The sequence below is a fragment of the Gopherus flavomarginatus genome, chromosome 3, assembly GCF_025201925.1.
Source record: "Gopherus flavomarginatus isolate rGopFla2 chromosome 3, rGopFla2.mat.asm, whole genome shotgun sequence".
Taxonomy (NCBI): Eukaryota; Metazoa; Chordata; order Testudines; family Testudinidae; genus Gopherus; species Gopherus flavomarginatus.
Genome location: NC_066619.1, coordinates 225,675,601 through 225,701,232, shown reverse-complemented (window position 1 = coordinate 225,701,232; position 25,632 = coordinate 225,675,601). Strand labels below are relative to the sequence as shown.

Here is a 25,632-nt window from a genome sequence, read left to right as displayed (position 1 = left end):
TAATTTTTAAAGGAGCAGTCTTTAAAATAAAACATTATTTTGAAGTGAATTTACTGCCTGCCTGAATTTACTGAGTTAACCTCCTTAGAAACTGAATCCCTCAATCCATTGAACAAGTACGCCACAGAGAGTGAGTGCAAGCTTCCCTGTATGCATCACGTGTGCACTAAACTGGACAGAGGGTGTGTCTACACTGGAGCTGGAAGGGGTAGATTCCAGCTTGAGGAGACATAATCATGCTAGCTGTGATGAACCTAGCATGCTAAAAAAGAGAAGTGTAGCAGTACTGAAAGGAAGGACTAGCCATTCTGAACACAAACCTGTGTAGTCTCAGGCGGGATTGTACTTGGGATAGCTAGCCCCTCATGCTGCTTGAGCTATCGCAGCTGTACTTGACTGGAGTGAGGAAGGGATGATGCACCCAAGATCAGATACTTCATCTGACTTGAGATGTAGACACTTTTGATTCAGGAAGGAAAGTTGGTGCAGTCCATACTGATCTGAGGGCAGTCTTTGAAACTGTGTGATATGCCAGGCTGATTGCTAAGCTGCTGTAAGTTACTCCTTGTAGGCAAGTGAAACTTCAGTCTGTAAATTGGAGAGAATACCAGTCACCGTAAATGTCCCCACAATGGCTTTCTATGGGATCAGGTTTGGCTTTCATTTTTCAAAATATGCATATATGACCTTCCTAAAATGCAAGGAAATAAATATGTGCATTCTGATAACATCTGTATTGCTGACACTGGAAACAACGTCCAGAGGATTGAAAGGAATCTCAGCCAAGACATGGATACTTTGACCACTTACTTCCAGCAATGGAGACTAATTCATAATGAAACCAAGACAGTGGCAACCAGTTTCCATCTAAACAATTGTTTTGCCAATCAATTCATCTTGATCCATGTCCAACGATAGTTACTACCATTCCATCCAGTTGCCGCATACTTGGGAGTAACACTTGAACATAGCCTGACATACCAGGCTCACCTGGTACATCTGAAAAGGAAAACCTCTTACCATACTGCCTTGAAAAATTATTGGGAATCTCCAGGGAGAGGACCCTTCATGCATCTGTATTGGCCCTGGTGTTTGCTCCAGCTGAATCCTGTTCTGCAGTCTTGGTTGCAGCCACCACAATAAGCTTGTCAACATGGAGCTGAATTCAGCCACTCATATGATTAGTGTCAGTTTGAAGAATACACCAACCTCCAGTCTGTATGTGCTAGTGCATATAGCTCAGCCAGAGATGCCATTACTGTTAAGTCTGCTTGGAGAGCTGCCACAGATGAAACCAACCTATTACATCTCAGGTTGACTGATGCCCCATTCTCAGATAGGGAACAATATGCTGCACCAACTCAAAATAAACATTATATCTGCTTTACAGAAGAGAAAACTGAAACGGAGAGCCCGATAAATAACTTGCCTGAAGCCAGTGAGGGAGATAGTATCAGGTTTAGAACTCAGGACAGGCATTCCTGACTTATTCAGACCATAATTCCTATTTAAGCACAGGACTATAACTACTTGTCAGAAAGAAAGCTTTAGTACTAATACTCTGCAAAATGGAAAAAAAATCACAAGGACAATAACAACCAAAGAAAATGTTGTTTAAATATGAATTTGCTTCAAAGTGACTTCAAAGTGATATAATTTATTGGTGGTGGCAAACATAAAATATTATCCACAATATCGCTTGTCACTGGATTTTCTCAGTTCACAAATCAACTGCAATATTTTTTCCTTTGGGTATTAGTGTGTCAGTTAATATGCACAGTGAATTATAAAAACTGAATTTGTAAAACATTTCATTTCAGTGGTCAAAGCATTAGCAACAGCATGGCCCCATGTAATCTCTGTGGAATTCCTTCCATAGGGCTGCACCAGTCCATACATAAGAGACAGTATCAGGACAAATGTCTTGAGGCATCAATATTAAGAGCAAGATTATAGTTTTAAGACACAGCCATATCCAACTTCATTGGATCATTGAAAATCTGCATATAGTCTACATAAATTTGCATGGCACAAGATTACAAGAAAACCATAGTATTACACATTTGCACATCTTTATTGGGACAAATGGTAGGCCTGTTCTTCTGTGTCATCTTCATTTAAGGAGAGGATTCTTCCTTTCTTTCTTCTGCACTCCAAACTCCTTCTGCCTCAGCACAGTCGTGCCCCACCATCTTTCTCTTGTCTGTGTCCCTGAGGTCTGGCTGCTGCTTCTCCTCTCAGTCTTCCCTCAGTTCTCCACTGCAGCCAGCTTTCTCACAGACATCATTTCTCCCCTTCTACCCACCCTGGCTCATCCCAGTCTGGATTCTTCTCCCAACTCTATCGTCCCTTCCCTGTCCAGATCCCTTCAACAAACCACCTCTTCACCCAGCCTGAATCAAACCAAAGGGTAATTTCAATGAAGTCAATGGGATCACACAATGTGAGTCAAGACTGTATGACTGAGCCTATGAGGCATTCAGCTCCATTTCAGATTTTACTGCAGAATTTGTTTTTGAGACACTGACTTGATAAGTACTGTCAACTGAAAAAATAATGCAATAATTTTTTATTTATAGGGCACCTCACACCTGAAGGTCTGTTCTGTAAATAAAAGTAGGTAAATATAAAATGATGTTACAACTGCAATCAGGCAAAGACATATATGCTTTGTTTCACAACCATTGACCTTTATATGATCTCATGTAGGTGAAGAAATTCTTGAATACATTCACGTAATGCAATATTCTACAGTGTTCATTATCGGTCTAATTTACATAGTAATAGCCCTATCAGAGGCATCATAACAGTACTAAAGATAGTATAGAGACCAAACAAGCATTATAGCTTTGTTATGGGGGACAGTGCATTACATTGACCTCAGACCTTCTGTGTGGCCTTTAGTGATTTAATGATTCATAATATGAAACTTGGGAGAGGGGAGATTTCTTTAAGATAATAATAAAAGATTAGTGGAAGCTTTGAAAATGCTGAAGCTGTTAGGAGAAAGGCTGGTTTTCAATTTAAATGTTCAAAATGAAGGTAGGAAAAATCAAATTTACATGTTGTACATTAAATCCTTTTAGTTTAATCTTCATATTACTTTTGTTGACAGAATATCTGGAACATACTAAAAATGAGGAATTAGTTATATTAACAGTACAATTTTATACCTTTTCCAACCAAAAGAAAGTGCTTTTTACTGTGCTGCTCTTAAGCTATGTAAAACGCTGTATCTATCCTGTAGTATGGCAAACATTTTCAAAGTTGGGTGTCTAAAGTTAAACATCTAAATCTACATTTAGACACCTATATAAAACTGACCTGACTTTCCAAAGTGCTTTGCAGCCATAACTCCCACTGAAGATAATAGGAGCTGCAATGCTCACATGTTTTGAAAGCTGCTGGGGACTATTATTTAAGAGCCTTAAAGTGGACTTGGATGCCTAAGTTTAAGTATCTATATTTTAAATATTTAGCCTCAGCTTTGAAAAATTTTACCTAAACTTTCATTAACAGTGGTGAAGATATTTTACTTTCTAAGGGAATTTATTTATGGATTGATTATTAATTGACTGAGTCCCAACAACAGTGTGATCCCTGCTACCGTCATCTCTGTCATTTCTACTCTTAGCTGGAGGATGCTGATTAATTCCATAAGAAATATATTGCTTCCAAGGAGGCTAGATTGCCTCTCTCACCAATCACTCCACTAGTTCTTCCTTACCATATCTCTCCCTATCTCTTTATGGCTCATCCTCCTTTCCCCATCTTCCCCATTCCCTATTTTCTGTATCAGAAGTCCCAGGTGAAGAGGGCGTCTTGCTACTCTGAGCATCTCTTGTTGGCTACAGAGTTAGGGCTTGCCTACATGGAGAGTTAGTGCACAACAAGCCAGGGTGTGAATCTACATCACACCAGCCTGTCACATACTGAGTTATTGTGTGGATCCTGCTACTGTGCACTAAAACCTCCATAGTGCCAGGTCCGGTTCCAGCTTTTTTGCCACCCTAAGCGGTGGGGAAAAAAAAAGAGAAAAAAGAAAAACACGATTGAGCTGCCACCAAAGTGCCACCAACAACGATGAGAGGAACTGGAGGACCCACCGCCGAATTGCCCTGCAGACCCAGATGTGCCGCCCCAATAACGGATGGAATGCCGCCCCTTTCTATTGGCTGCCCCAGGCACCTGCTTCCTTCGCTGGTGCCTGGAGCCAGCCCTGCATAGTGCACTTTGTGCCTAGCAAAGTCTACACAGCCAATTAATGAGTGGCACCATGTACATTCACACCCGGGATTGCCACGCACTTTCTGTATGGATAGGCCCTTAGACTAGTGCTGTAGGGCCTGATTTAAAGCCTGCAAAAGTCAATGAGACTCTTCCCATTTACTTCAGTGAGAGTTGGATTAGGACCATATTGCAGCACAGTAGGTGATCAGAGAAGCTGTTAAAGTATTCTGAATGAGGTAGGGAAGCTAAGCAAAGCAGCTTACTGGGTAGGCTGCTGTCTTCTGCATGTAGTTCCACTGAGTAGGGAGCTGCCGGAATAGAGAAGGAAGGAATTAAATTAAATTAAAATAAAATAAAATAAAAAACTTTACTCACTAGCCAACAAAATCTAATCAGCCTGGATTTAAATACAGTTTAATTACACCTACATATTTTTACAAAGCAGGCTTTAATATGGTGTATATATAGATCAGTGGTTCTCAACCTGTTTATCATTGTAGGCCACATATGCGGCCCACGATGTGTTACGTGGGCTGCAGGTTGAGGCCACAGTGCCCCCCCCAAACTGCCCACAGTCCCCTATACCCAGCAATCCCAACTGCCCCAAGCCAGAGCAGGGCCAGGAATGGAGCCCTGGGTGCGGGCCGGGTGGCCAGACCACAGGACCCCGCTGTGTGAGGCCGGGCAGCAGCAGTTGGACCATGGGACCCTGAGCACTGTGGTGCACGGACAGGCAGCCAGGACCCCCAGCACCAGGCTAGGAGCGGAGCACCCAGCACTGGCAGGCAGCCAGGACCTGAGCAGGGGGGCCAGGAGCTGAGTCACCTAAAACCTGGGGGTGCTACAACACCACGGAAAACCCCTAGCTCCCAGCACCCCCACCCCCTCAATGCCCAGAGCCCCCACAGCACCCCCAGCCTTCCCACCCATTCTCCTGCCCCCTACTCTCTTGCGGCTCTCACCAGCTCCCTGATGCAGGAGCACTGGTGCAGGCTGCAAGACACTGTCTCCCCTCAGTCAGCCCTGCCCCCTGTCATACCAGAGAAGCAAATTTTGATTATTTTTTTTTAGCACACAGCTGGCCCGCAGCTGTGTGCTAATTGGGCCGTGGGTTGAGAACCACTGGTATAGATATTCATGTAATTGTAGGTTGTACATCGACTTGAGGTAATCACTATTTAAAATGTACATGTAAAAGCTCTATACTATATTAAAGAATGTTAGAATGTCACTGTATGAGTTAATTAGTGTTAGTGGTGTTGGTTGTCAAAAAATATCTAATTTTATGTCTTTCAATATATTTATGAAATTAATACTTCAAAAGTGTGGTAGTGTAGTAAAACAGTTGCCTGAAATGATGCAAATATAAATCTTTATTACGACAGAATGTTAAATATTTGTAAGAACTGTTTGAGACACTGATGTAAAAAAACCCACCCTAAATTAAAACATAAACGTTTTAAGTCTACTATACTGTAACTATTCAATGAATTGGAATAACCTTAACTAGAGAATATAAAATCATGCTGAAATGGACACTATCAAGGAGTTTAGATGCAACATTTAACTTTGGAAGAAAATAAATAGACTTTTCCCTCTATGAACTTAAAAAAATATTTCATGAAAACAGTTATTTTAATTAGCAAATTTCTTTCCAGGGTGTAAAGTGGGGACACAGTAACATTGTGCTAGTGCAGGAGCATCAGAAAATAAATGGTTATATCAGGTTTTGCTGGGTACATTACAGGAATTATTACTTGAATCACTTTGAGTGAAAGTAAGTTAATCCAACTCCTAACAAGACAGTACCTTCAGCTTCCCCTTTCAATCCCCTCACTATATCACAACCACTGAGCCCACTGACTATCCCTCTTCTACTCCTGTATCCCAAGGCCAGACTTTTTCTTCTTACTGTCTTATGTTCTTAACCACATTAATTACTAGGGCCTGGACTCTCCAAAGGTATTTAGGCACTTAACTTCCATTCATTTCAAATAGGCCATAGGCTTAGTTTTGCAAGGCCCATGCAGTGTTATAAGATCTAAATCTTATTTTCAAATATGATTTAGGCACTTAGGGCTAGATCTACAAAGATATTTAGGCAACTAACTCCCTCTTTTGGCACCTATATCCAACATGTAGGTGCCACTGACATTCTCAAAACCACTGCTCAGCTGCCACATAACCCTGTAGGCATTTGAAGTGTACTAGGAGCCTATGTTTCCCCTTAAATGGGCCATGCAAAGCTTTGCTCATGCATGTGGGCTTCCCTAATCCAAATCACACTTTTTTCCTTCCATGACATAGGGGTGGGATCCATAGATAAGTGAAGGTGAGAGGGGTTGCTCCACTCTACTAGGTTTGTGGAGAGTCAGATCCAGGAATGACACAGCAGCTGGGACCTTCTGTCCCCCTAATCCTGGACCTGTAAGGAAGGGAAACCAAAGGCAGATCACAATGAGGAACTGCTGAACCTTTCCTACTATCCAAAGACAGGACCACTACGGAACATCTTTTTTTCCCGGGGCTAGAGTAACAAAGTAATGATTAAGCTACTGATGTTAACGGGGGAAGAGAGCAACTCCATAGCACAATTTGTATAAACTAGCATCCCCTCTTTTTCTGCTTCACCTTTGAGGGCGTAAGTGGGATTTAAGTGGTGCATAGGCTCTGCACAGGAGTGAATTTCACCCTTATCATATCACTTCATATATAATTAACCGAGAATTTGCAGAAATTGTGCCTGACCCCATTACTGAAAAGATATATTAGCCCTTTGCCATGAAGGCTCACAATTTTACAGATGGTTATGGATCCTTGATTACTCCTGGAGGCCCAGACAGTTTTGATGTTCAGAAGTACTTTTTATCATCTGCACTTTGTGTGACAATTGCCACCTTTTCTCTCTGATACAGAACTTGTCACAATTATCCGTGTCTTTGTCATCTTTAAATTGGATGTAATTCAAAGTGCTGATTTTGATCTTCAAATCTTCATGTAGTTTAGGTCCCTGTAGCCTGAGTGACTGCAACTTTCCCCAGATACAATCGCAACAGTTGAATGATTAGCTGACATGCATGAGAGCAGTCCCTCAATGTAAATGTCTGGGGTATGGTAGCAAAGTAATTTCTGCAGAGGACCCTTGACTTCAGTATTTACATTCACTTTTGTAAGTGATCCATCAGAACTCTAATTTGTTAACTATAGAGTAGAAAGCTCATTTGTGTGTCCAGGCTTTTGCCTGAGATAGGTTGTTGGGGGAAAGTGTTAGGACTTTAAAGAAGGTTTTTTGATTATTGTGTTTGGAGATATTATTTCTGAGTTTCCGCTCCTTTTTATGACGAGTCCTTTTATGTAGTCAGTTGCTGGGGGTATGATGTTGAAAATTTTAGTAGCTGTATCTTAGTTGCTGTAAATATGCCCAGAATTTTAGACAATGAGTGTACGTTTCTTTTTTTAAAAAAAAAATCTGTTTAAAGAGCTAAGTATTATTAATAATACACAGTGGAACTAGGTTTCAGAGCTAAAGCTTAATCCATTATGGGCATCTTTACAAAGACTTGGTCACATTCATTGATCAGGTTTGTGATTGCCTAGTCCAGAATATTCTTTGCTCCAAAATGCACTGTGTTAAAGGTCCTTTAAAGTAGTGTCCAAGTCTCTTCTCCCAGACTTCTCAGTGTTGTGTCTGATAACCATGGGTCCATATGACTCAGTCTGATCTTATCAGAGACTCCCAAAGTGTTCTTCTCTTGTACAGACACCCTGTTTTCTTTTACAAAAAAAAAATATTCTCACTATCCACTGGTGCTGTATTTTGAATGCTCGCCTCTCTGTCTTGCTAGTGTGTTCATTAAATGCCATCATAATATACCAGTTTTCTCTTGGATAATATGTTAAGAAGTCACCTTGCAAGAATACATCCTTAAGTATGATGCAGTCAAATTTAATTATAATTGTTTTTATAGACATTATTTGTAAGACCAAAAAATCAAAGAGGAGAGAAAACATAAAATGAAAATAGAATATTGAGTAACCATCTTGCAAAAATTACCTAGTCAGTATGGTTCATTATCTTAGAAACCTATTACAGAAGATCATAAAAATTATACACATAATAAAACTTACAAACACCAATGATTAGAGATCTGGGTTTGACCTTTTTCTTTTTTTTGAGTTGATAATGTCACCACCCAATGTGTCAGAGTGATTGTGTATCTCCTTTGTTCTCTGTTTTAACTCTCTATGAACCACACAGCATAGTGTGAGAATGGGATAGGATACAGTATGAGTAGTAGTAGTAATACTCACCTAAATCTCAATCCTTCTAAATTTTGAATTTCTAGACATATGTACACCTTTATAACTTCCCGTAAGAGAAGTTCACTGGCCCACCTATGGATGGTCATCATTTAATCTACCAGTTACTTAATGTCTCCAGATCTTGGGAGTCTGAAACAAAGCCTACGAGGGTACCTTGACCAGTTATTATCTGACCCATGAAAACCAGCCAACAAGATATATAATAGTCAGCTTTGAATTACCGGGCTATAATAAGACTTGGAAAGATTAGATCATTATTGGTAATTATTGGTAAATTTTGATTACATTGTACACATAGAGACTGATGGAAAAATATTTCCATCAATAAATCAAATTTTCAGATAGGCAACGTAATAAAATGCTTATTAACTTATTAGAGTTTGATTTAAGAATATTTACTTCATGCACTTTAATACGTGATGTTGATAGTTTGCGTTTTAACAGTTTATAAAGTTTTAGCTTTTTGAATCTCAGTGTCTGCTCCTATTAAATAATTTTTGAATGATTACCTCCATAAGTTCCTGTAACTGCGAACATTTTGATCACTAAAAATGAAATATGCTTAAGACCCATAATTTTGCCCAACAGCAAACATTTAAATTGATAAAAATCTGAACAAAATGCTTAAAACTACACATTGATATTATTTATCTAAACTATAAAAAAGTAAAAATCAAATTCTGCCAAGCCTAGCTATTTCTGGTGACCACACAAACCACTCACGTTGGAAAGGCCTGTGTAGAAACCAGAGCCCCCAGATTGAATTATAGTCTTGTAATTCAAAATGTGGCTGTATTTATTTCATAAAATATATAAATATGACAATTTAATCCAATTGAGGAAGTAAGCCATTTATGTGAAGAAGCAACCAAGTGCTTAGTCTTGGAATAATATGAAATGAGGAGTGAGGTGATGAATTATCCAGATTTGAGAAACCACTTAATCAACCATTGAGGAGACTTCACCTTTGTTTCACCAGAGAGGCTCATAGCTCTCTCCCAGTATTTCCATCTTCCTTCAGTATCCACCTCTTCCTTTGGCAACGTGAAGAAAGAAGAGTACAAATGATAACCATCAATGAGGCCTATCTCAGGAACAGTTGGGCACTGTTGCAAAGTCTGATGTGGGTTAATGTCTTATTCTTATCAATTAAGTTGGCCAACCATGAGGGCAAGGCCCTCTGTACCACTTAAGCTCCATATAGGAGCTGTTCTGAGGGATCTGCTGCAGAGACGATCCGTAACTCTTGATAGTGGTGGGGGACACAATGTAAAGGTTTGGGGGCACGTGAGCACCCCACACATTGCCTCTGGCGCCTTTCTTACTCCTTTTGCACCTCCCACACTTGCTCCAAGCCAGCACCACCTTGCCCCCACTCCCTTCACAGCTCCTTTCTCACTTACTTCTCTTATCTCCTCCCTGCTGTGGGCACAGCATGGGCCAGAGTGAGTTCCAGACACTGCAGATAACTGTGGCTGTAGGTGAGGAAGGGATGAGACTCAGGGTATGGCTACACTTACATTTGTGCAGCGCTGGGAGTTACAGCTGTGTTTGTACAGCTGTGTAGGGACAGCGCTGCAGTGTGGCCACACTGACAGCTACCAGCGCTGCAGTGTGGCCACATTTGCAGCATTAGCAGCGCTGTTGAGAGTGGTGCATTGTGAGCAGCTATCCCACAGAGCACCTCGTCCCATTTTGGCGCTGTGGGTTGTGGGAAGGGGACGGAAGGGTGCGGGTCTTTCCGCTTCCTGTCCCAACGCTCCGTGGTGCATCGCTACACATTCCAAGCAGTTTGGCGCCATTGTGAGTCTGCAGCGAGATTTCTGTTACAAATGGAGCCCGAGCTGCTGAGGACCTTGCTGATGAATGTTGCCAGCACATCACGCATGGCAGTGGAGCTATTCCTTCAGCTCCAAAGTGAGTGAGGAGTCAGACGATGATATTGATTTGCCTGACGTGCAAGACACTAACTTGCTTTTGGCAGTAACGGACATGCTCAGCACCGTGGAATGCCGCCTTTGGGCTAGGGAAACATGCACTGAGTGGTGGGATCACATCCTCCTGCAAGCCTGGGATGACGAGCAGTGGCTGCAGAACTTTTGGATGAGAAAAGCCACTTTCATGGGACTGTGTGCTGAGCTCGCCCCTACCCTGCAGCGCAAGGACACGAGATTGAGAGCTGCCCTGCCAGTGGAGAAGCGGCTGGCTATTGCAATCTGGAAGCTGGCAACTCCAGACGGCTACCGATCGGTCGAGAACCAGTTTGGAGTGGGAAAGTCCACCGTTGGAATAGTGTTGATGCAAATTTGCACGGCCATTAATCGCACCCTGCTAAGAAGAACCGTGACTCTGGGGAACGTGCAGGACATTGTGGATGGCTTTGCACAAATGGGTTTCCCTAACTGTGGAGGGGCGATAGATGGGACGCATATTCCTATTCTGGCACCACCCCACCTGGCATCCGAGTATGTTAATCGCAAGGGGTATTTCTCTGTGATTCTCCAAGCACTTGTGGATCACAGTGGGCGTTTCACTGACATTTACTCAGGATGGCCTGGAAAGGTGCATGATGCACGCATCTTTCGGAACAGTGCCCTGTTCAGGAAGCTGCAGGCCGGGACTTTTTTCCCAGACCACAAGATCACAGTAGGGGACGTCGAAATGCCCATTGTGATCCTTGGAGACCCCGCTTACCCCTTAATGCCATGGCTCATGAAACCGTATACAGGGAAGCTTGACAGGAGCAAGGACCGGTTCAACTACAGGCTGAACCGGTGCAGAATGACTGTGGAGTGTGCTTTTGGCCGTTTAAAAGGGCGCTGGAGGTGTCTTTATGGGAAGCTAGATTTGGGGGAAAGCAGCATCCCCGCTGTTATATCCGGGTGCTGTACCCTCCATAATATTTGTGAAGGAAAGGGTGAAACATTCAGTGAGGAATGGACCTCCGAGGTTCGACGCCTAGAGGCTGAATTTGCACAGCCAGAGAGCAGGGCTACTAGAGAGGCCCAGCAGAGGGCTTCAAGGATTAGGGATGCCTTAAGGGAGCAATTTGAGGCTGAAAGCCAACAGTAATGTTTGGTGCCTTGCACGGGTGTGAAGTGCAGTGGTTACAATGATTTGCTGTGCCTGTTTTTCCCTTGGGGTAGAGTAGTTGTCACTTTCTGCAATAATAAAAAATGTTCTAAAAGCCAAGAAATCATTTATTCAAAATACAGTACATAAAAGGGCAGGGGGATAGGGTGGTGGACTGTACATTCAGAGGTTTGAATATGTCCTGCCTGGATTGCTGTTCATTGTCTGCTGCACTTCAGGATTAATATGCTGCATGGTGATGGGGGGTGAGTGCATAGGGTAAGGGTTGTAGTTCTCAGGGCTGGTAGGTGAACGTACAGGTGTTGGGGGCAGCTGGTGGTGGTAAGAACCAGGCTGCTGGAGAAAGGTGTTTTGAGCAAACACTGGGGAACAAAGGAGAGAGCTTTGGGGGAGGGGGGAGTTAGCAGGTACTGATCTGCCTGCATGGCTACAAAAGACTGCATACAGTCCGTTTGGTGCACCAGGAGGCTTATCAGCTGCTTTGTGCTTTTCTTGGTAGCCAATTCCTTTCTCCTGCTCTGTGTTTGCCTCCATTCGTGCATTTTCTCTCTCCAGTTCTGCAGCCTTTTGCTCTCTCTGGCATACTGATTCATAACAGCTTTGACCAAATCTTCCTTGTTTTTCCTTGGCTTTTTCCTCAAGTTCTGTAGTCTTTGAGCAGGCTGTGATAGGGCTGAAGGATTCAAGGACACTGAAAAAAAACAGAAAGAGAAACATTTAATACAGAGGCTACATTGTTTATTATCACAGTGAAGGAGTTTGTAGACTATTTGTAGCATAATTTACACACAGCAAACATAGCACAGAGAGGCCACAGCACCAAACACATGGTGAGTACTGGGGTGAGTGTTTCTGCCGTGACTCACCTGGGAAGGGGAACTGCTTGAGTCAGGGCTCACTGGGGTTTCTGTGCATTGGGGAAAGCAGAGAGCAGCTGGGGGGGACCAGCACTGAACACCACCCCCACAATTGCCACAGCTGTTACTCCTCTGGGAAGGGGAACTGCTTGAGTCAGGGCTCACTGGGGTTTCTGTACATTGGGGAAAGCAGAGAGCAGCTGCGAGGGGACCTGCACTGCAACTATCCCTACGTTTTCAACAGGATTTTCTACTGCCAGATATATCACTGCTGCGTGTTACCTGGAAAGAGAGGGAGGGTCTTCTACAGCAATGTGGATTCCACCCTGGTCCCTACGCAGCTTGCCTGTGTGCAGCAATGGTCCCCCCATCCCTCGCAGCACAGTGGCGCAGACGCGTTAGCCTGACTGGGACAAGGACCACGGTTGCTCTCCCTATAAACTTGCGCAAGCACATTGCCCACGCTCTGGCTGAAACTTTTGAAGAGATTACTGAGACCGATTACAGAGACGTGATAGACCAAATCAATGGGCTATTCCACATCTAGGTATGCAGGCAGGCAGCCATAACCCCCCCTCCTCCTCCTCTTCCAAAACATTTCCATCCTGAAAATAAAAGCTGCTTACCAGAAACCCGCTCCTCTGCTTCTTCTTCACCAACAAGTTCCAGCTGCTGTGACTGGCTAGCTTCCTCCTGGCTTGAGAAGAGCTCCTGGCTGCATGCCTCCTGGGACTCCGGGGTGTCTCCCTCCACCCCAGTAGCCTCACTCTCCTCTTCCTCAACACCCTCCCCCACTTCTCCATGCTCTGAACTCTCCATCATGCTCCTCGGATTGGCAGTGGGGTCACAACCAAGTATGGCATCCAGCTCCTTGTAAAAACGGCAGGTCATGGGGGCAGCTCCTGAGTGGCAGTTTCCCTCACGGGCTTTGCAATAGGCACTATGCAGCACCTTTACTTTTACCCTGCACTGCAACATGTCCCGTTCATGGCCCCTTAGCAGCAAGGACTTTGATATCTGCCCATAGGTATCATAATTTCTACGGCTGGAGTGCAGCTGTGACTGCACAGCTTCCTCTCCCCAAACACTGATGAGGTCCTGCAGCTTGGAAGTGTTCCACGCTGGGGCTCATTTGAGGCGTGGAGGCATGATCACTGATTGATTGATTGCACTCCACACCTGGCTGAGCAAACAGGAAGGGGATTTTTAAAATCTCTGGGGCATTTAAAGGGTGGGTCACCTGAGCCCAGGGCAGTAGAGTGTGAAACGATGAGCAGAGTGTCTGAAAAGGTATGCTGGGATACCTCCTAATACCCTGGAGGCCAATAAAAGCGCTTTTGGTGTCCACACTTGATGACCAGCCCTGCATCACCAGCGCTGGAATCGCTACACCCCAAGCAGACCAGGTGTACAGCCAGCGCTGCAACTAGGGAGTTGCAGTGCTGGCCGTGCTTTGCAAGTGTGGACACAGAGTGAGTTGCAGCGTTGTAACCCCATCACCAGCGCTGCAACTCTCCAGTGTAGCCAAGCCCTCAGAGGGCTTCCCTGTGCCTCCTCCCGTGGAGCTGCACTGCCAGCCCCATCTCTTTTCCCTGCTCCAGGCACCTCTTACCGGGGCTCAGCATGAGTGCTGGGTGTTGGTGCCTTCCCCAACCACAACCCTCTCAGCCGTGCTCAGCCCAACTCCCACCCTAGAAGAAATCTGGGGAGACACATGACCTTGTGTGCCCCTGTCGCCTCTGGTATGCTGGCATATCAACCTTTATGTGCTGTACTCCAAGGCTCCTACACCCTGCATAGTCCATTGTAGAAGGCTAAATTGTGGGACACCTGAGGTGGGCTATAGGAGGGGCTTTAGTTCTATAGTTTAATTTTATACAGGTGCAGTAACCCCAGTACCTTGAGTGCTGGCAGAAAGGGGTTGTAGATGCTATTCCAGTAGGACCCTGGGAATCTTTCCATTGACTTCAACTGGCTTTGGATCACGGCCATAGAAGTGATTGAAGATCCTTAGGGATGAGAAGTGCTATACAATGCTACTTTGCACTTCTACTCCATCATCCACCTGAGAATCTCAGGGTGCTTTCAGTCTCACAACACCCCTGTGAGGTGCATAAGTAAAGCATTACAGTAGGAGCAGCAGGGACTGCTCTAGTTAAAGTTTCATAGGCAAGTACCATTCTGTTTCATATGTCTTACCATTCTGACCCCCTGTTTACAGTTACTTGCAACTTTCTGAAATGTTAACCTTTGGGGCAGAAATGTTCCAGTCTGGTTTCTGATGGAGGGTGAATTTTTTGTTTGAATGGGTGAGCAAAACAGTTTATTTATGTATTTGATTATGAACAGAGTGGGAGAAAAACATATCTTTCCCCCGCTGGAAACAAAACCAACCCTTCCCCCTTTTATTTATACAGATCTAGTGCCAAAACAGCGGGGGAAGGGGGTGTCATTGGAATTTAACATAATAGCCCTTTTAGACTATCCTGTTGACAAATGGCCTGGAGCTGATCCAGGTATGACCTGGTGGAAATTGCACCCGATGCATGTTCAGTACCCTCCGGGGGCTGGGGTGTTAGTAAAGCGTTGGAGGAGTAAATGATGAAAGCGGAGTCGTAGCTCAAAGGTTTATAAGGGGAAAGTTACCCAGCATTTGCTACAGGCTGCGCTGCGCTGCTGTAATGCAGAGGCCGAGGGAGGGGGCCATACAGGAGCGGAGGAAGGGAACGGCCACAGCCCAAACTTCTGCTGCCAAGAGGGGCTGGAACGGTGACAGCGGAGCCCGACTTCCAGGTCAGGAGCTTAGACCCGGGACGCGTCGCCACTAAGCTCCAGGAAAGGCAGCGGCGCATCACCTGCTGTCACACACAGGCTCAGGAAACGCTGCGAACTGTAGTAGTGGGAAGGAGGCTCCTGCTCAGGTGCCAGTGACAGAGGCAGAGACCTGCCCCAGGGAGCCGCTGGGGCCAGGGTAGGAGGACAGGCTGCCGGCGCTGGAGAATCTCTTCAATCCAACGCTTGGAAGAGGGAGGGGACGGCGCTCCAGCAAGCGATGTCCAAGAGCGAGCGAGGGTGAGGAAAGGGAGTGAGTCAGTGATCCACTGCAGCTCGCTGTCTGCTGCTGCTGCGCCTGCTGCTCAACTCTACCCGCTCTTTGCCTGGACATGTCTTGAAAAACTTGGATCGTTCCGTCCCTTTCCTTTCTCCCCCACCCCCTTTCAAGTTTAAACCGGGTACACGCCGAAATGAGGCCATCGGGATATGGGCACGGGCGCTGGATTTGCTACTCGTTGGGCATGTGCTGAAGAACCGAAGGGTGGCAAAGTTCATACTTTAGACGCTTGACCATTTTTTGAATTAAACAAAGTGTGCGGGGATCAACTAAACTAGAGTGGACTTTAGGAGAGAAGTATTAAATCCAGCTGGTCTGGTGAGTTCTTTGATGTTTGTTTTCCCTGGATTAAAAAAAATATTTAAATATGTGTATTGATGTTGTCCAGTAGCATAAATGGAAATATTCAGGCTTTAATGAAGTAGCCACTACTGTGTTTGTATGGCTAGTGTGTGGGGTATATATAGACACACTCCTATGTATACCTATGTTTTGATCCCTCAATGCACACACATATATTTCCCTCCCTTGATATAGAGAAAGATATCTAGATAGCTCAGTCAAAACCTGTAAAATACAGAACCAAATTCAGAAGGCTTGTTGCAAAGATGTTCTACTGCGTTTTGCATTATTTTAAAGTGTAACTTGTTTCAGAAATGGTGCCTGTGGGAAGGAGAGCGAGGAGTCCGGGGCGATGTATTGTGGTGCAGCGCCCTCTAGCCCGCGCACTGAGTACAGCGGCTCCTTTTCCCCCTCCCAGGCTGCCAAGTTCAGCATTGTCCGGAGACACGAGGGACCTGGAGGAGCTCCCACTGCCCTCTTGTGCCGCTGGTCCTTGCTCTCGGGGGGCTGCAGTTCTGTCTAGAACCATAAATGAGGTTGCGGGGTCTTTGCGTCAGGGCGACTCCTGCCCCTCACTTTACAATCATTTCAATCAAGCCACTAAAAAGGCAACCTTGAAATATTTGTGAGTCGATTACTTGTGATCCGGTCCTGAATGTGTGAAGATTTAGTCACAGATCAGGCAGGAATCGTTGGGGCTCCCAGTCTGCCACATCGATTAATTGATTGATTTGGTAGGAAAAAACGGTACACGGCGAATGCGTAATAAATGCGTTCCTCTAATCTTTTCTCGCTCTTTGCTTGCTTCCTATGGCGATGAACTCCAGCTTCTTCCAGGCAATTAGGTTTCTCAGTGAATCTGCCGAGTCAGAATTCCCCAAACAAATGTTTGATCGTTATTAAGCATTTATCATTTATTAATGAATGAAATTCACTCCAAGGAATATTTGGGAGTATTAATCTTTAATGTTATTTACATTTACACACCAGGACATCATTTTAGCTTTATCCCAAATGGCTATTTCTTTACTGGTAGCATTTACTATTTCAAGGAATGTCTAGGAACTAAATCAAAGGTGTTGGACCTTTTCAAAACCCATGCACCTTGCAGTAGAATTTCGCAAACATTGTAAAAGATAAGACCGCAGGATCCACTCAGGTAACCGCATCTTACATATGGTCATTTATATAAATAATTGGGCCAATCCCACCCATTGCTGTGGTTAAGATTGTGTGTCTCGGAGAACAGGGATACGTTTGTGTGTGTATGCATATTACCTTGCATGCTATTGTTTACTAAACCGCGAATTGTACACTGTTACTACAAATAAAAGTACCAGTGAGCCCAGGGTTATAATTTCAGGTCAGTATAAAAGTCCTTTCTTTACATGGAGCAATAGTGTTCTGTCTCAACGTTCCCTTAGTTTTTTTTCTCTCTCCATAACTTGTTAGAGACTTTCATGTACAGAGCTACTGAATGATGACAATTTAATTCAGCTGGGAGTCATGAAGTACCTGACCTTAATTTTTCCTCCCAAAAAATCCTTTCTGGAGAGCTCCATATTGAGAACAATCTCCTTGGCTCCCATGATTTAGGTTTCCACTTATGCTTTTAAGGACCCTAAACACTTGTCCCTAAGGTTGAGTGAATAAACGAGGGGCAAGAGAGATTCTTACACTGAGCCAAATCTTGATCTTTTCAGCGTAATCACTATGGCTACTCTGTGAGTAAGGCGTACAGGATTTGGTCCTGCGTTGCTTACATTTTGGACTTGATAATCTTTAGTCTTAAGGTTTTATTTTGTTTTTGGTGTATCTTTGGACTTCCTTTTAGATGTTTACAAATGTCCAGACTACTATCTGAAGAGTTCTGCTTTTTTCAAGTTTTAAATAAGTCGTCAAGTACAATAACTGAACACAATGGAATGCAAAGCTGTCCTTGTCTTCCAAGTTGATATTTTTGTCTATTCCGTCTTCAATTTCTGGCCGGATAATGAGAAGGTTAGTGGGTGTTTGGGCTACAGGGCGTAGTATGCATGCCGCTTTCCAGAGCTGGAGTTTGCAGAGTGTAGGTTTTCTTACCCAGCTGTGTATACAAGTGCCGGGAAAACACTCCCATTCGTTGCACTGGGAACTTTGTACTGTGTGGTGTGTTATCACTGGAGGAGGTTGATTCGGTTCTAGCCGGATTCCTTTTGAGGGTTCGTGGAATAAGGAGGAAACCATAAAACAATTATGGTCCTGTAAATGAGACGAGATAAATTTAAATGCCAATTGCAATAATCTCGGATGGTTTGAAACAGCAAACTTCGAAGTTTGAATAACAAAAGAAAAGACCCCCCGTTTTCAGTTTCTAGATTACTGACATACTCCGTTCTGCTCATTTTTTAACTTGCAAGTACCAAAAGAAGCATGTGTTCCAATAAGAACATAAATTAGCAGGGGGAAGGTTGAGTTTTCACTGCCTCTACTACAGAAAGCTTTTTTTTAAACAAAAACCAGTGAAATGAGTCCTGCCATCGAGGAGAGATAGTGGATCTTTTGATGTGAAGGGTATAGTAATTTAGGAGCCAGATGGTTGGGAGCCCTGGAGTCTCTGGAAGTGTGGTTTAGGTTTTCATGCCAAGGAAATTAGTTCCGGAGGGGGGTTGTGGTGGCAGGCCTGGCCTGCGGAGGAATATAGAAATGCAGAGTACAGCGGCCGGGAAAGGGAGAGAGAGAAGGCAGAGAGGGGAGAAAGAGGAGTCGGGCCGGTCACCATGCGGCGCTGGGCGCCCAGGAAGCCCCTCCACCAATCTCCTCCCGGCCGGCAATGAGAGGTGAGAGGCGGGCGCGCCTGGCTCTGGCGGTCTCTTTGGGGAAACTTTCTGGCGAGTTTGAGGCGTGAGGCAGAAGTTTGGGGCTGCGAGCCCCAGAGAAAGGAGCGCAGCCGGCAGGGTGCAGAGCCTGGGCTGCTGTCTGCTGGCTCTGCTCCCATTGCCCTGCTTGCGCTCAGCCCGCACAGGCTGCAGCCCCCTGGCCCCGGGGAGGAGACTTTGTCCTGCGAAGTTGGGCAGGGAGATCGGGGGCAAGAGGGAGTGGACCGTGAATGGGAAGGTGCCTGTAGGAACCCCTCATCCGCAGCGCTACCTCCTTCCTGCAAGGTTGATTGCAACAGCCGCTCACTTTCTTGTCTTCCCCGGGATCGATGAGTATGGTGGGGGCTAGGGGGTGGGGGACAGGAGACGTGAGGGGACTAGTAAGTCCCTAGAAGTGAGTTTGGAAACAAGAGGCTAGCGCGGCGTCATTGGCCTGGATTCATTTGCTACACAATCGAATCAAAGCCACGATGCAGGCGCAGGGAACGTGGCGGGAGGGAGAAGACCCTGATAAGTTAAACCTGCAATCGAGTCTCTTTTCCTGCATGGCTCCGTCAGGCCACGTTATCGCTGAAACGGAGCTGAAAAATGTGAAGGATCTTCTCCTGTTCTCACCCCTTCCAGCTACGCTTTAGCGACTTATTTTTGTGTGGCATGATGGCTGTTTCTGGTCAGTTCATTATTAAGCTACCGTTTCTCTCGTTTTAATGCTTGTAGAAGGGTCTTGTTATTACGAGTTTAAATGAGCAGAGAAGTATTCAGAGACTTGGCTGTAATTTCCTCTGCAGGATTATATTAAATTACGCCTTGGAAGAGAGGAGGTGATAATTTTGTACCCTGAAGGGAAGGTGTCTGTCTGTATGCATTATGCATTTAATGGCCTATTGTAAACTTAATATCCATGGTAAGCCCACGAAGATTCTCAATGAATAAATATCTCTGGCTGGTTTTCCTCTTTGTGCTTTTGCAATGTATCTACCATTGTTTGTCCCTTAGTTTCCTTTGAAACTTAAAGAGCAAAGCGTGCACAGAAGAACTCAAGGTTCCTGATTCCTCTCTCTGTCCCCTCCCCCATGTTTCTATTTCTAAAATGCTTTAACTGATGACATTCTTCTTTAGGAGTTTACATCTTGTAATAAATAATGTGACATTTCACTACAAAACTGTACTCTTATAAAAACAAAGAACCAAAACCCCTTTTGCTAAGTTTTCACTCACCATGTATTTATTACAGTTAATCAGAAATTTAATAATGTCACTTAGCTTTAATATTTTTAGGGGAAATTCTTTATACTGCCCTTGATATCTTTGAATATTAAACTTATGATAAGTTTTAAACAGTTTTAAAGTCCTATATTAATAGCTGTATAGGATGGATACCTACATTCTTTTTTTTTTTTTGTAGTTACTGTTCTTTAAGAGCTTTATGTATAGTGTATTTATATGTGCAGATTTAAATATTAGTTGATTGAAACTTTCTGTTACTACTGTAATGTATCTTCACTTCTCAGCTTTTTTAGATTTTATTTGTAAAAGAGAAGCAATATTGGGTGTCAGTTGTCCCAAGGGTCTAATAACTTCACTTGAAAAAAGCTTTATAGAGCCCAGTTCTGCTTCCATTGAAGGTCAGTGGCAAAACTCCCATTCACTTATGTGGAAGAAAGGAGTGCAATACTTAAAAGAAAAAAACAAAGTTGCAATTAAAATGTTACCCCTTTTGATGAGGTGGTTTGGTCACAAAAATTTTCAGGATAATCACTTGCTACATTGAGACTTAACAGTTTCACTGTATTTGATAGTTTTCTGTATATTATTATAATAAAGCATTATGTATATTGCACAAGAGATACGGTATCTCATTGCAATTTTCCCTTGTGAAACTCATCAACAATAGTTGCTGATTAAGAGTCTTTTAATGATAGAGTATCATTAAATCCACTGTTACATATGAATATAAGAAAGTTACAGAGCTGTTTTGACATAGTAAGCAGTTTGAGACACAATAAAGATTAAAGTCGCCTTTTCCTGGAGTGAGAGTTCAGTCCTTCAACCTTGACTCAAGCAAGTATCAGTACTCATGCAAAACTTGTAAATTTTCATTCTAAATTTTCTTTTTGCCTGTTGTGGGTTTCAGAGTATTTGTGTACTACATAGAGTAGTCAGGAAATAGATCAATTTCAGGGATTTAATAAACCAAAATGTTTATAGCATATAGGGCTTGTGTTTACTCACAAGTTTAAACTATTATGTTAACCTTCCCAACAATGTGCATTTTCCAAATAACTTTCTGGCTTTAGTAAAATAATTCAACTATACGCTTTCATCATGTGTTTTTTGAATACAAACCCTTCCCCCCACTCATCCTGGAAAACAAGTCACAGGGTATGTCTACAGCATGAAATTAATTCAAACTTATTTTCGGAAGCGATTTTATACATTCCGTGTTGTGTGTCCCCATGAAGTTCATGAATTTGTCGGAGTGCGTCCACAGTACCAAGGGTAGCATTGAATGTTGGAGCAGTGCACTGTGGTAGCTATCCCACAGTTCCCGCAGTCTTTGCTGCCCATTGGAATTGTGGGTTAAGCTCCCAGTGCATGATGGGGCAAAAATATTCTCACAGGTGTTTCTGAGTGTGCTGTCACTCGCTCCTCCCTCCATGAAAGCTACAGCAGATGCCATACTACCAGCAGACGGTGCAGCACGGTGCACCGCCTGTCTCTTGGTACCATGAGTCTACCTCGCATGCCCTCTCGTCTTTCTGTCTACTCTTTCATCTAACCATTTCCTGCCTTTTTTTGGCTACCATGAACAGAGCCACACAGCTTCCGCTGCCTTTTCCATGTTGTCTGTCCTGGGCTCCCGTGGAAGCTACAGAAGGCAACAATTCCCTGCTGTTTTTCGGCCATCATGAACAGAGCTGCACAGCTTCCTCCGCAAACTGCTCATGTTTCCACTGCAGCGTCAGTCTGTGGTCTTGCTGCCTTTCCTGCATTAGATCCACCATACAGCGGAGCATGTTAGTTTGCTCCCCCATGAGCATGACCATAGCATCCTGCCTGCTCTCATCATGCGCATCCCTCCTCTGTTCGTGTTCCTGTAATGCTTTACAGGACTCAGCAACTGTTTGCCTCCACGCATTCAGCTGGGCCCTATCAGTGCAGGAGGACTGCATGAGCTCGGCGAACATGTCTTCCCGTGTTCATTTTTTCCGCCTTCTAATCTGGACCTCTGGGACAGAGTAGATAGGGGCTGCATTGAAACTTTGCACCTGTGGGAGGAGAAAAAGAGAGGGCAGTATTTTAAAATATACATTTCAGGGAACAAAGGGGACACTTTGGTATGAATAAGCCATCACACACAGCCGGGCAACAGAATTTAGCTTGCAGGCAGCCTAGGGGCACATGGGGTTCTGCTTCTTCTACATTCATTTAATTGTTTTCAAACTGCTGGGACCCCTTTCCCAGAGCAAGCGATGCTTGGCGGGTTTGCCATAAAGGAGGGCCTGCAGGCTTTCTGGGATGATCACTTCACATAACACCCAAACCCTTCCCCCTGCACCCCCTGCGTGGCTCTGATGAGGATCTAAGCAGGGATGAGCCCTTTAAACTATACACGAACAGCCCAGCGTGACTGGGTTTCTCCCCCCCCCCCCCCCCGAACTCCACCGTGTGGCTCCAGTCTGGCTCACTCACCAGCAGTACTTTCTCCAGGGTCATGGTCCAGGAGCCCACATTGGGAGTGAGGGGAGGCTATTGGTTCCAGCGTTAAGCATAGTTCCTGGCTAGAGAGGGAAACAGATTCCCCACTTGCTGCCTGTGCACTGTCCTTCTCCTCCTCCTCTTCTTCCTCCAATGACTCTTCCTCCTCGCTCCGTGCAACTCCCCCATTGCAGGTGTCCATGGACAGTGGTGAGGTAGTAGTGGCATCACCCCACATAATTGCATGGAGCTCATGGTAAAAGCGGAATGTATGGGGCTGTGACCCAGAGCGCCCGTTTGCCTCCCTGGCTTTTTGGTATGCTTGCCTGAGCTTGATTTTTGTACGACACTGCTCTGTGTCCCTGGAGTAGCCTCTTTCTGTCAATGTCCTGGAGACTTTAGCGTACGTATTTGTGTTCCTTTTTTTGGAACGTAGTTCTGCCATAACAGACTCGTCTCCCCAACATGCGATGAGATCCAGTACCTCCCATTTGGACCATGCGGGAGCTCGTCTGTGAATCCACGAGGACTGCGTGATCTCTTGTGATGGTGGACTCTGCATGGTCGCCTGTGCTGATGGTGACAGGAAATGAAATTCAAAAGTTCCTGGGGCTCTCCTGCCCACCTGGCTAGTGCATTGGAGCTGAGAGTGTTGTCCAGAGCAGGCACAAGGGAGCATTCTGGAATAGCTCCTGGAGGCCAATAACATTGAATTGCTTCCACAATACCTTTAACCCGGGATTGCGATCTCGATTTAAGCGCTACTCTACTTGCTGAGGTGGAGTACAGAAATTGATTTAAAGAGCCCTTTAAATCGAAAAAGCCGGTTTGGTCATGTGGACGAAATCATTTTTTTTTTCCTAATTAACTCGGCTAATTCCGAAATAACAGACTAGTGTAGACCAGGCCTCCGGATTTTGACCTAAAACTTGACTCAACTTTAAAAAGTCACAATCTAATATGGAAACTTCAGGACTATAAGCAACTGTGTTTTTAAACAGTTAATGTTTAATTGCTGAGAAATGAAAATATAATAGTCATTATATTGGTAGGGCCTACAAACTCATTGTCTTTGTCTCCCTCTTCAGGCTCTGCAGCAAAGGCCTGGTCATGCAAGCTCTTACTCAAGTAGCAGCTTTCTGAATGAAAAGTGTTTGCAGATTCATATCCCAGAAGTTTACAAATATTACTCTTCAGAGCCGTTTTGATGTTAATTAGTGATGTTGGTGCATAAAGATGTTTTGGCTTGTTAAGATAGTATAAATTAAAGAAGTTGTTGATGTAAGTGTGTGTATGCATGTATATTTACATCTATCTGTCTATACATGCACACATAATATTAGTTCCCACTCATTAAAAAATCATGGAAAAATCTCAGAACAAAACAGAAGAAACTACCGTAGAGCCCAGTTTTCATTGGCAGAAGAATGTACTAGAGCAGGGGTGGCCAATCTGAGCCTGAGAAGGAGCCAGAATTTACCAATGTACATCGCCAAAGAGCCACAGTAATACGTCAGCAGCCCCTGCTCAGCTCTCCCTCCGCTCCCAGAGCCTCCCACCCATCTGCAGCCCTGCTGATTAGTGCCTCCTCCCTCCCTGCACCTCCTGATCAGCTGTTTCGTGGCATGCAGGAGGCTCTGGGGGCGAGGGGAGAAGAGCGAGGGCATGGCAGGCTCAGGAGAGAGGCGGGAAGGGGTGAAGTGGCAGAAAGGCCTCTGGCAGAGCCAGGAGTTGAGTAGTGAGCACCCATTGGCACATTGGAAAGATGGCTCCTGTAGCTCCAGCCCTGGAGTCAGTGCCTATACAAGGAGACACATTAACTTCTGAAGAGCCACGTGTGGCTCCAGAGCCACAGGTTGGCTGTCGCTGTACTAGAGGCATTTCTTGAGTATGCAAAATTCCCATTGAAGTTTCCCAGTAGCTATAGAACAAACTGTGCTAATAAGAAAGAACCTAATCCTGTAGTCACTTATGCATGTCCCACTGAACTCAGCTGGATATTCTTGTGAGTAGATAATGGATAGTATTATGGTTAATGCATTGCACTAGGGCTCAGGAAATCTGTGTTTTAATTCCGTTTTTTTTTTTTTACAGTCTTTCTGTGTGACTTTGAGCATAGCTCTCTGTCTTAGTTCCTCACAGAGGTGCGGGGAGGGGGGCAGATGACCATACGGGGTCATGTGCCTCCAGATTTGCTGCTTGGTTTGTACTGAGCATCCTCTGTAACACTGCTGAAGTTGGCCTCCCTTACTCTGCTGCGCCCCCCCTCCCCCACTCTATCAGCGGACACAGGTCGTTTCTGGTTCTCCGTATATAAAATGGGGACAGTTAAACTTCCTTTGTCTGTCTTCCATAGTCCCAAGCTCCTTTGTGTTGGAACTGCCTCTTACTAAAGTGTGTGTGTGTGTATGTAGTGCCTGTTACAAGAGGGCCCCAGCTTGGTTATAGTCTCTAGGCACTAGTATATAAATAGTAAGAAGTTGCATGTGTTTGTGAAAGATCAGTGCCCAGTTTAATTATGTGGTTTACAGTTATGGTGGTGGTGGAACCATATCAGCCCTAACTTTTGGCCTAATTTTAGAAAACCATTCTTTTTTTTTTTTTTTGCTGCATGAATATTTACTAATTCTAAATTGTCTTAGTATTTTTTCTTATTCAAAATTATACAGTATCTTTATCAGTGAAGTTTCCTTTTATGTAAGAAAGCTCCCACTATATGAAAACAATTACATCATATATTTAAAACCAAAATGTTGAAGAAAAATGTGAATATTAATCAATCATTTGTTCCAAATAGGAAATCAAAGACTGTCTGGTTATGGCATTCCAGAGGAGTATACTTGTACTTTTATGAACATGTGGCAATGAACTTTAGTTAAGCAAACAGTTTTGCTATATTTTGAAAATGGATAGAAAATCATAGACTTGTGATATTTCAGAGGTAACAGAATTTTAAGAGTTTAAAATGTAGCTTTGGCTAAAATGTTTCTGGAATGTAGTCATTTTGGTTCACTAAGAATGAGCTGTTGGTAATAAAATACAGTCAAATGTTTTTATAAACCATTGTATACTACATCACCTGACATCTTTACATTGTTAGATTCCCCCCCCCCCATTC

The 25,632-nt window shown here is 44.2% G+C and overlaps 2 protein-coding genes across 9 annotated transcripts in view; one reads left to right on the top strand and one right to left on the bottom strand.

Moving 5' to 3' along the window:
• Positions 1-25,632, bottom strand: part of LOC127048294 (uncharacterized) — a 991,921-nt gene that overhangs the window by 183,553 nt on the left and 782,736 nt on the right. The window lies entirely within an intron of this gene.
• The window catches only part of FAT1 (FAT atypical cadherin 1), a 176,229-nt gene continuing 165,805 nt past the window's right edge, over positions 15,209-25,632 (top strand). For 2 of the 8 annotated variants that reach the window (XM_050947215.1, XM_050947222.1), the window contains exon 1: positions 19,446-19,485. In XM_050947215.1, coding sequence (XP_050803172.1) covers positions 19,470-19,485 — 16 coding nt within the window. In that variant the 5' untranslated portion in view covers positions 19,446-19,469. Of the gene's footprint in view, positions 15,934-17,607; positions 17,682-18,701; positions 18,777-19,442; positions 19,486-25,632 lie in introns of those variants that run through there. The other 6 variants (XM_050947221.1, XM_050947220.1, XM_050947217.1 and 3 more) reach the window with 5 other exon arrangements.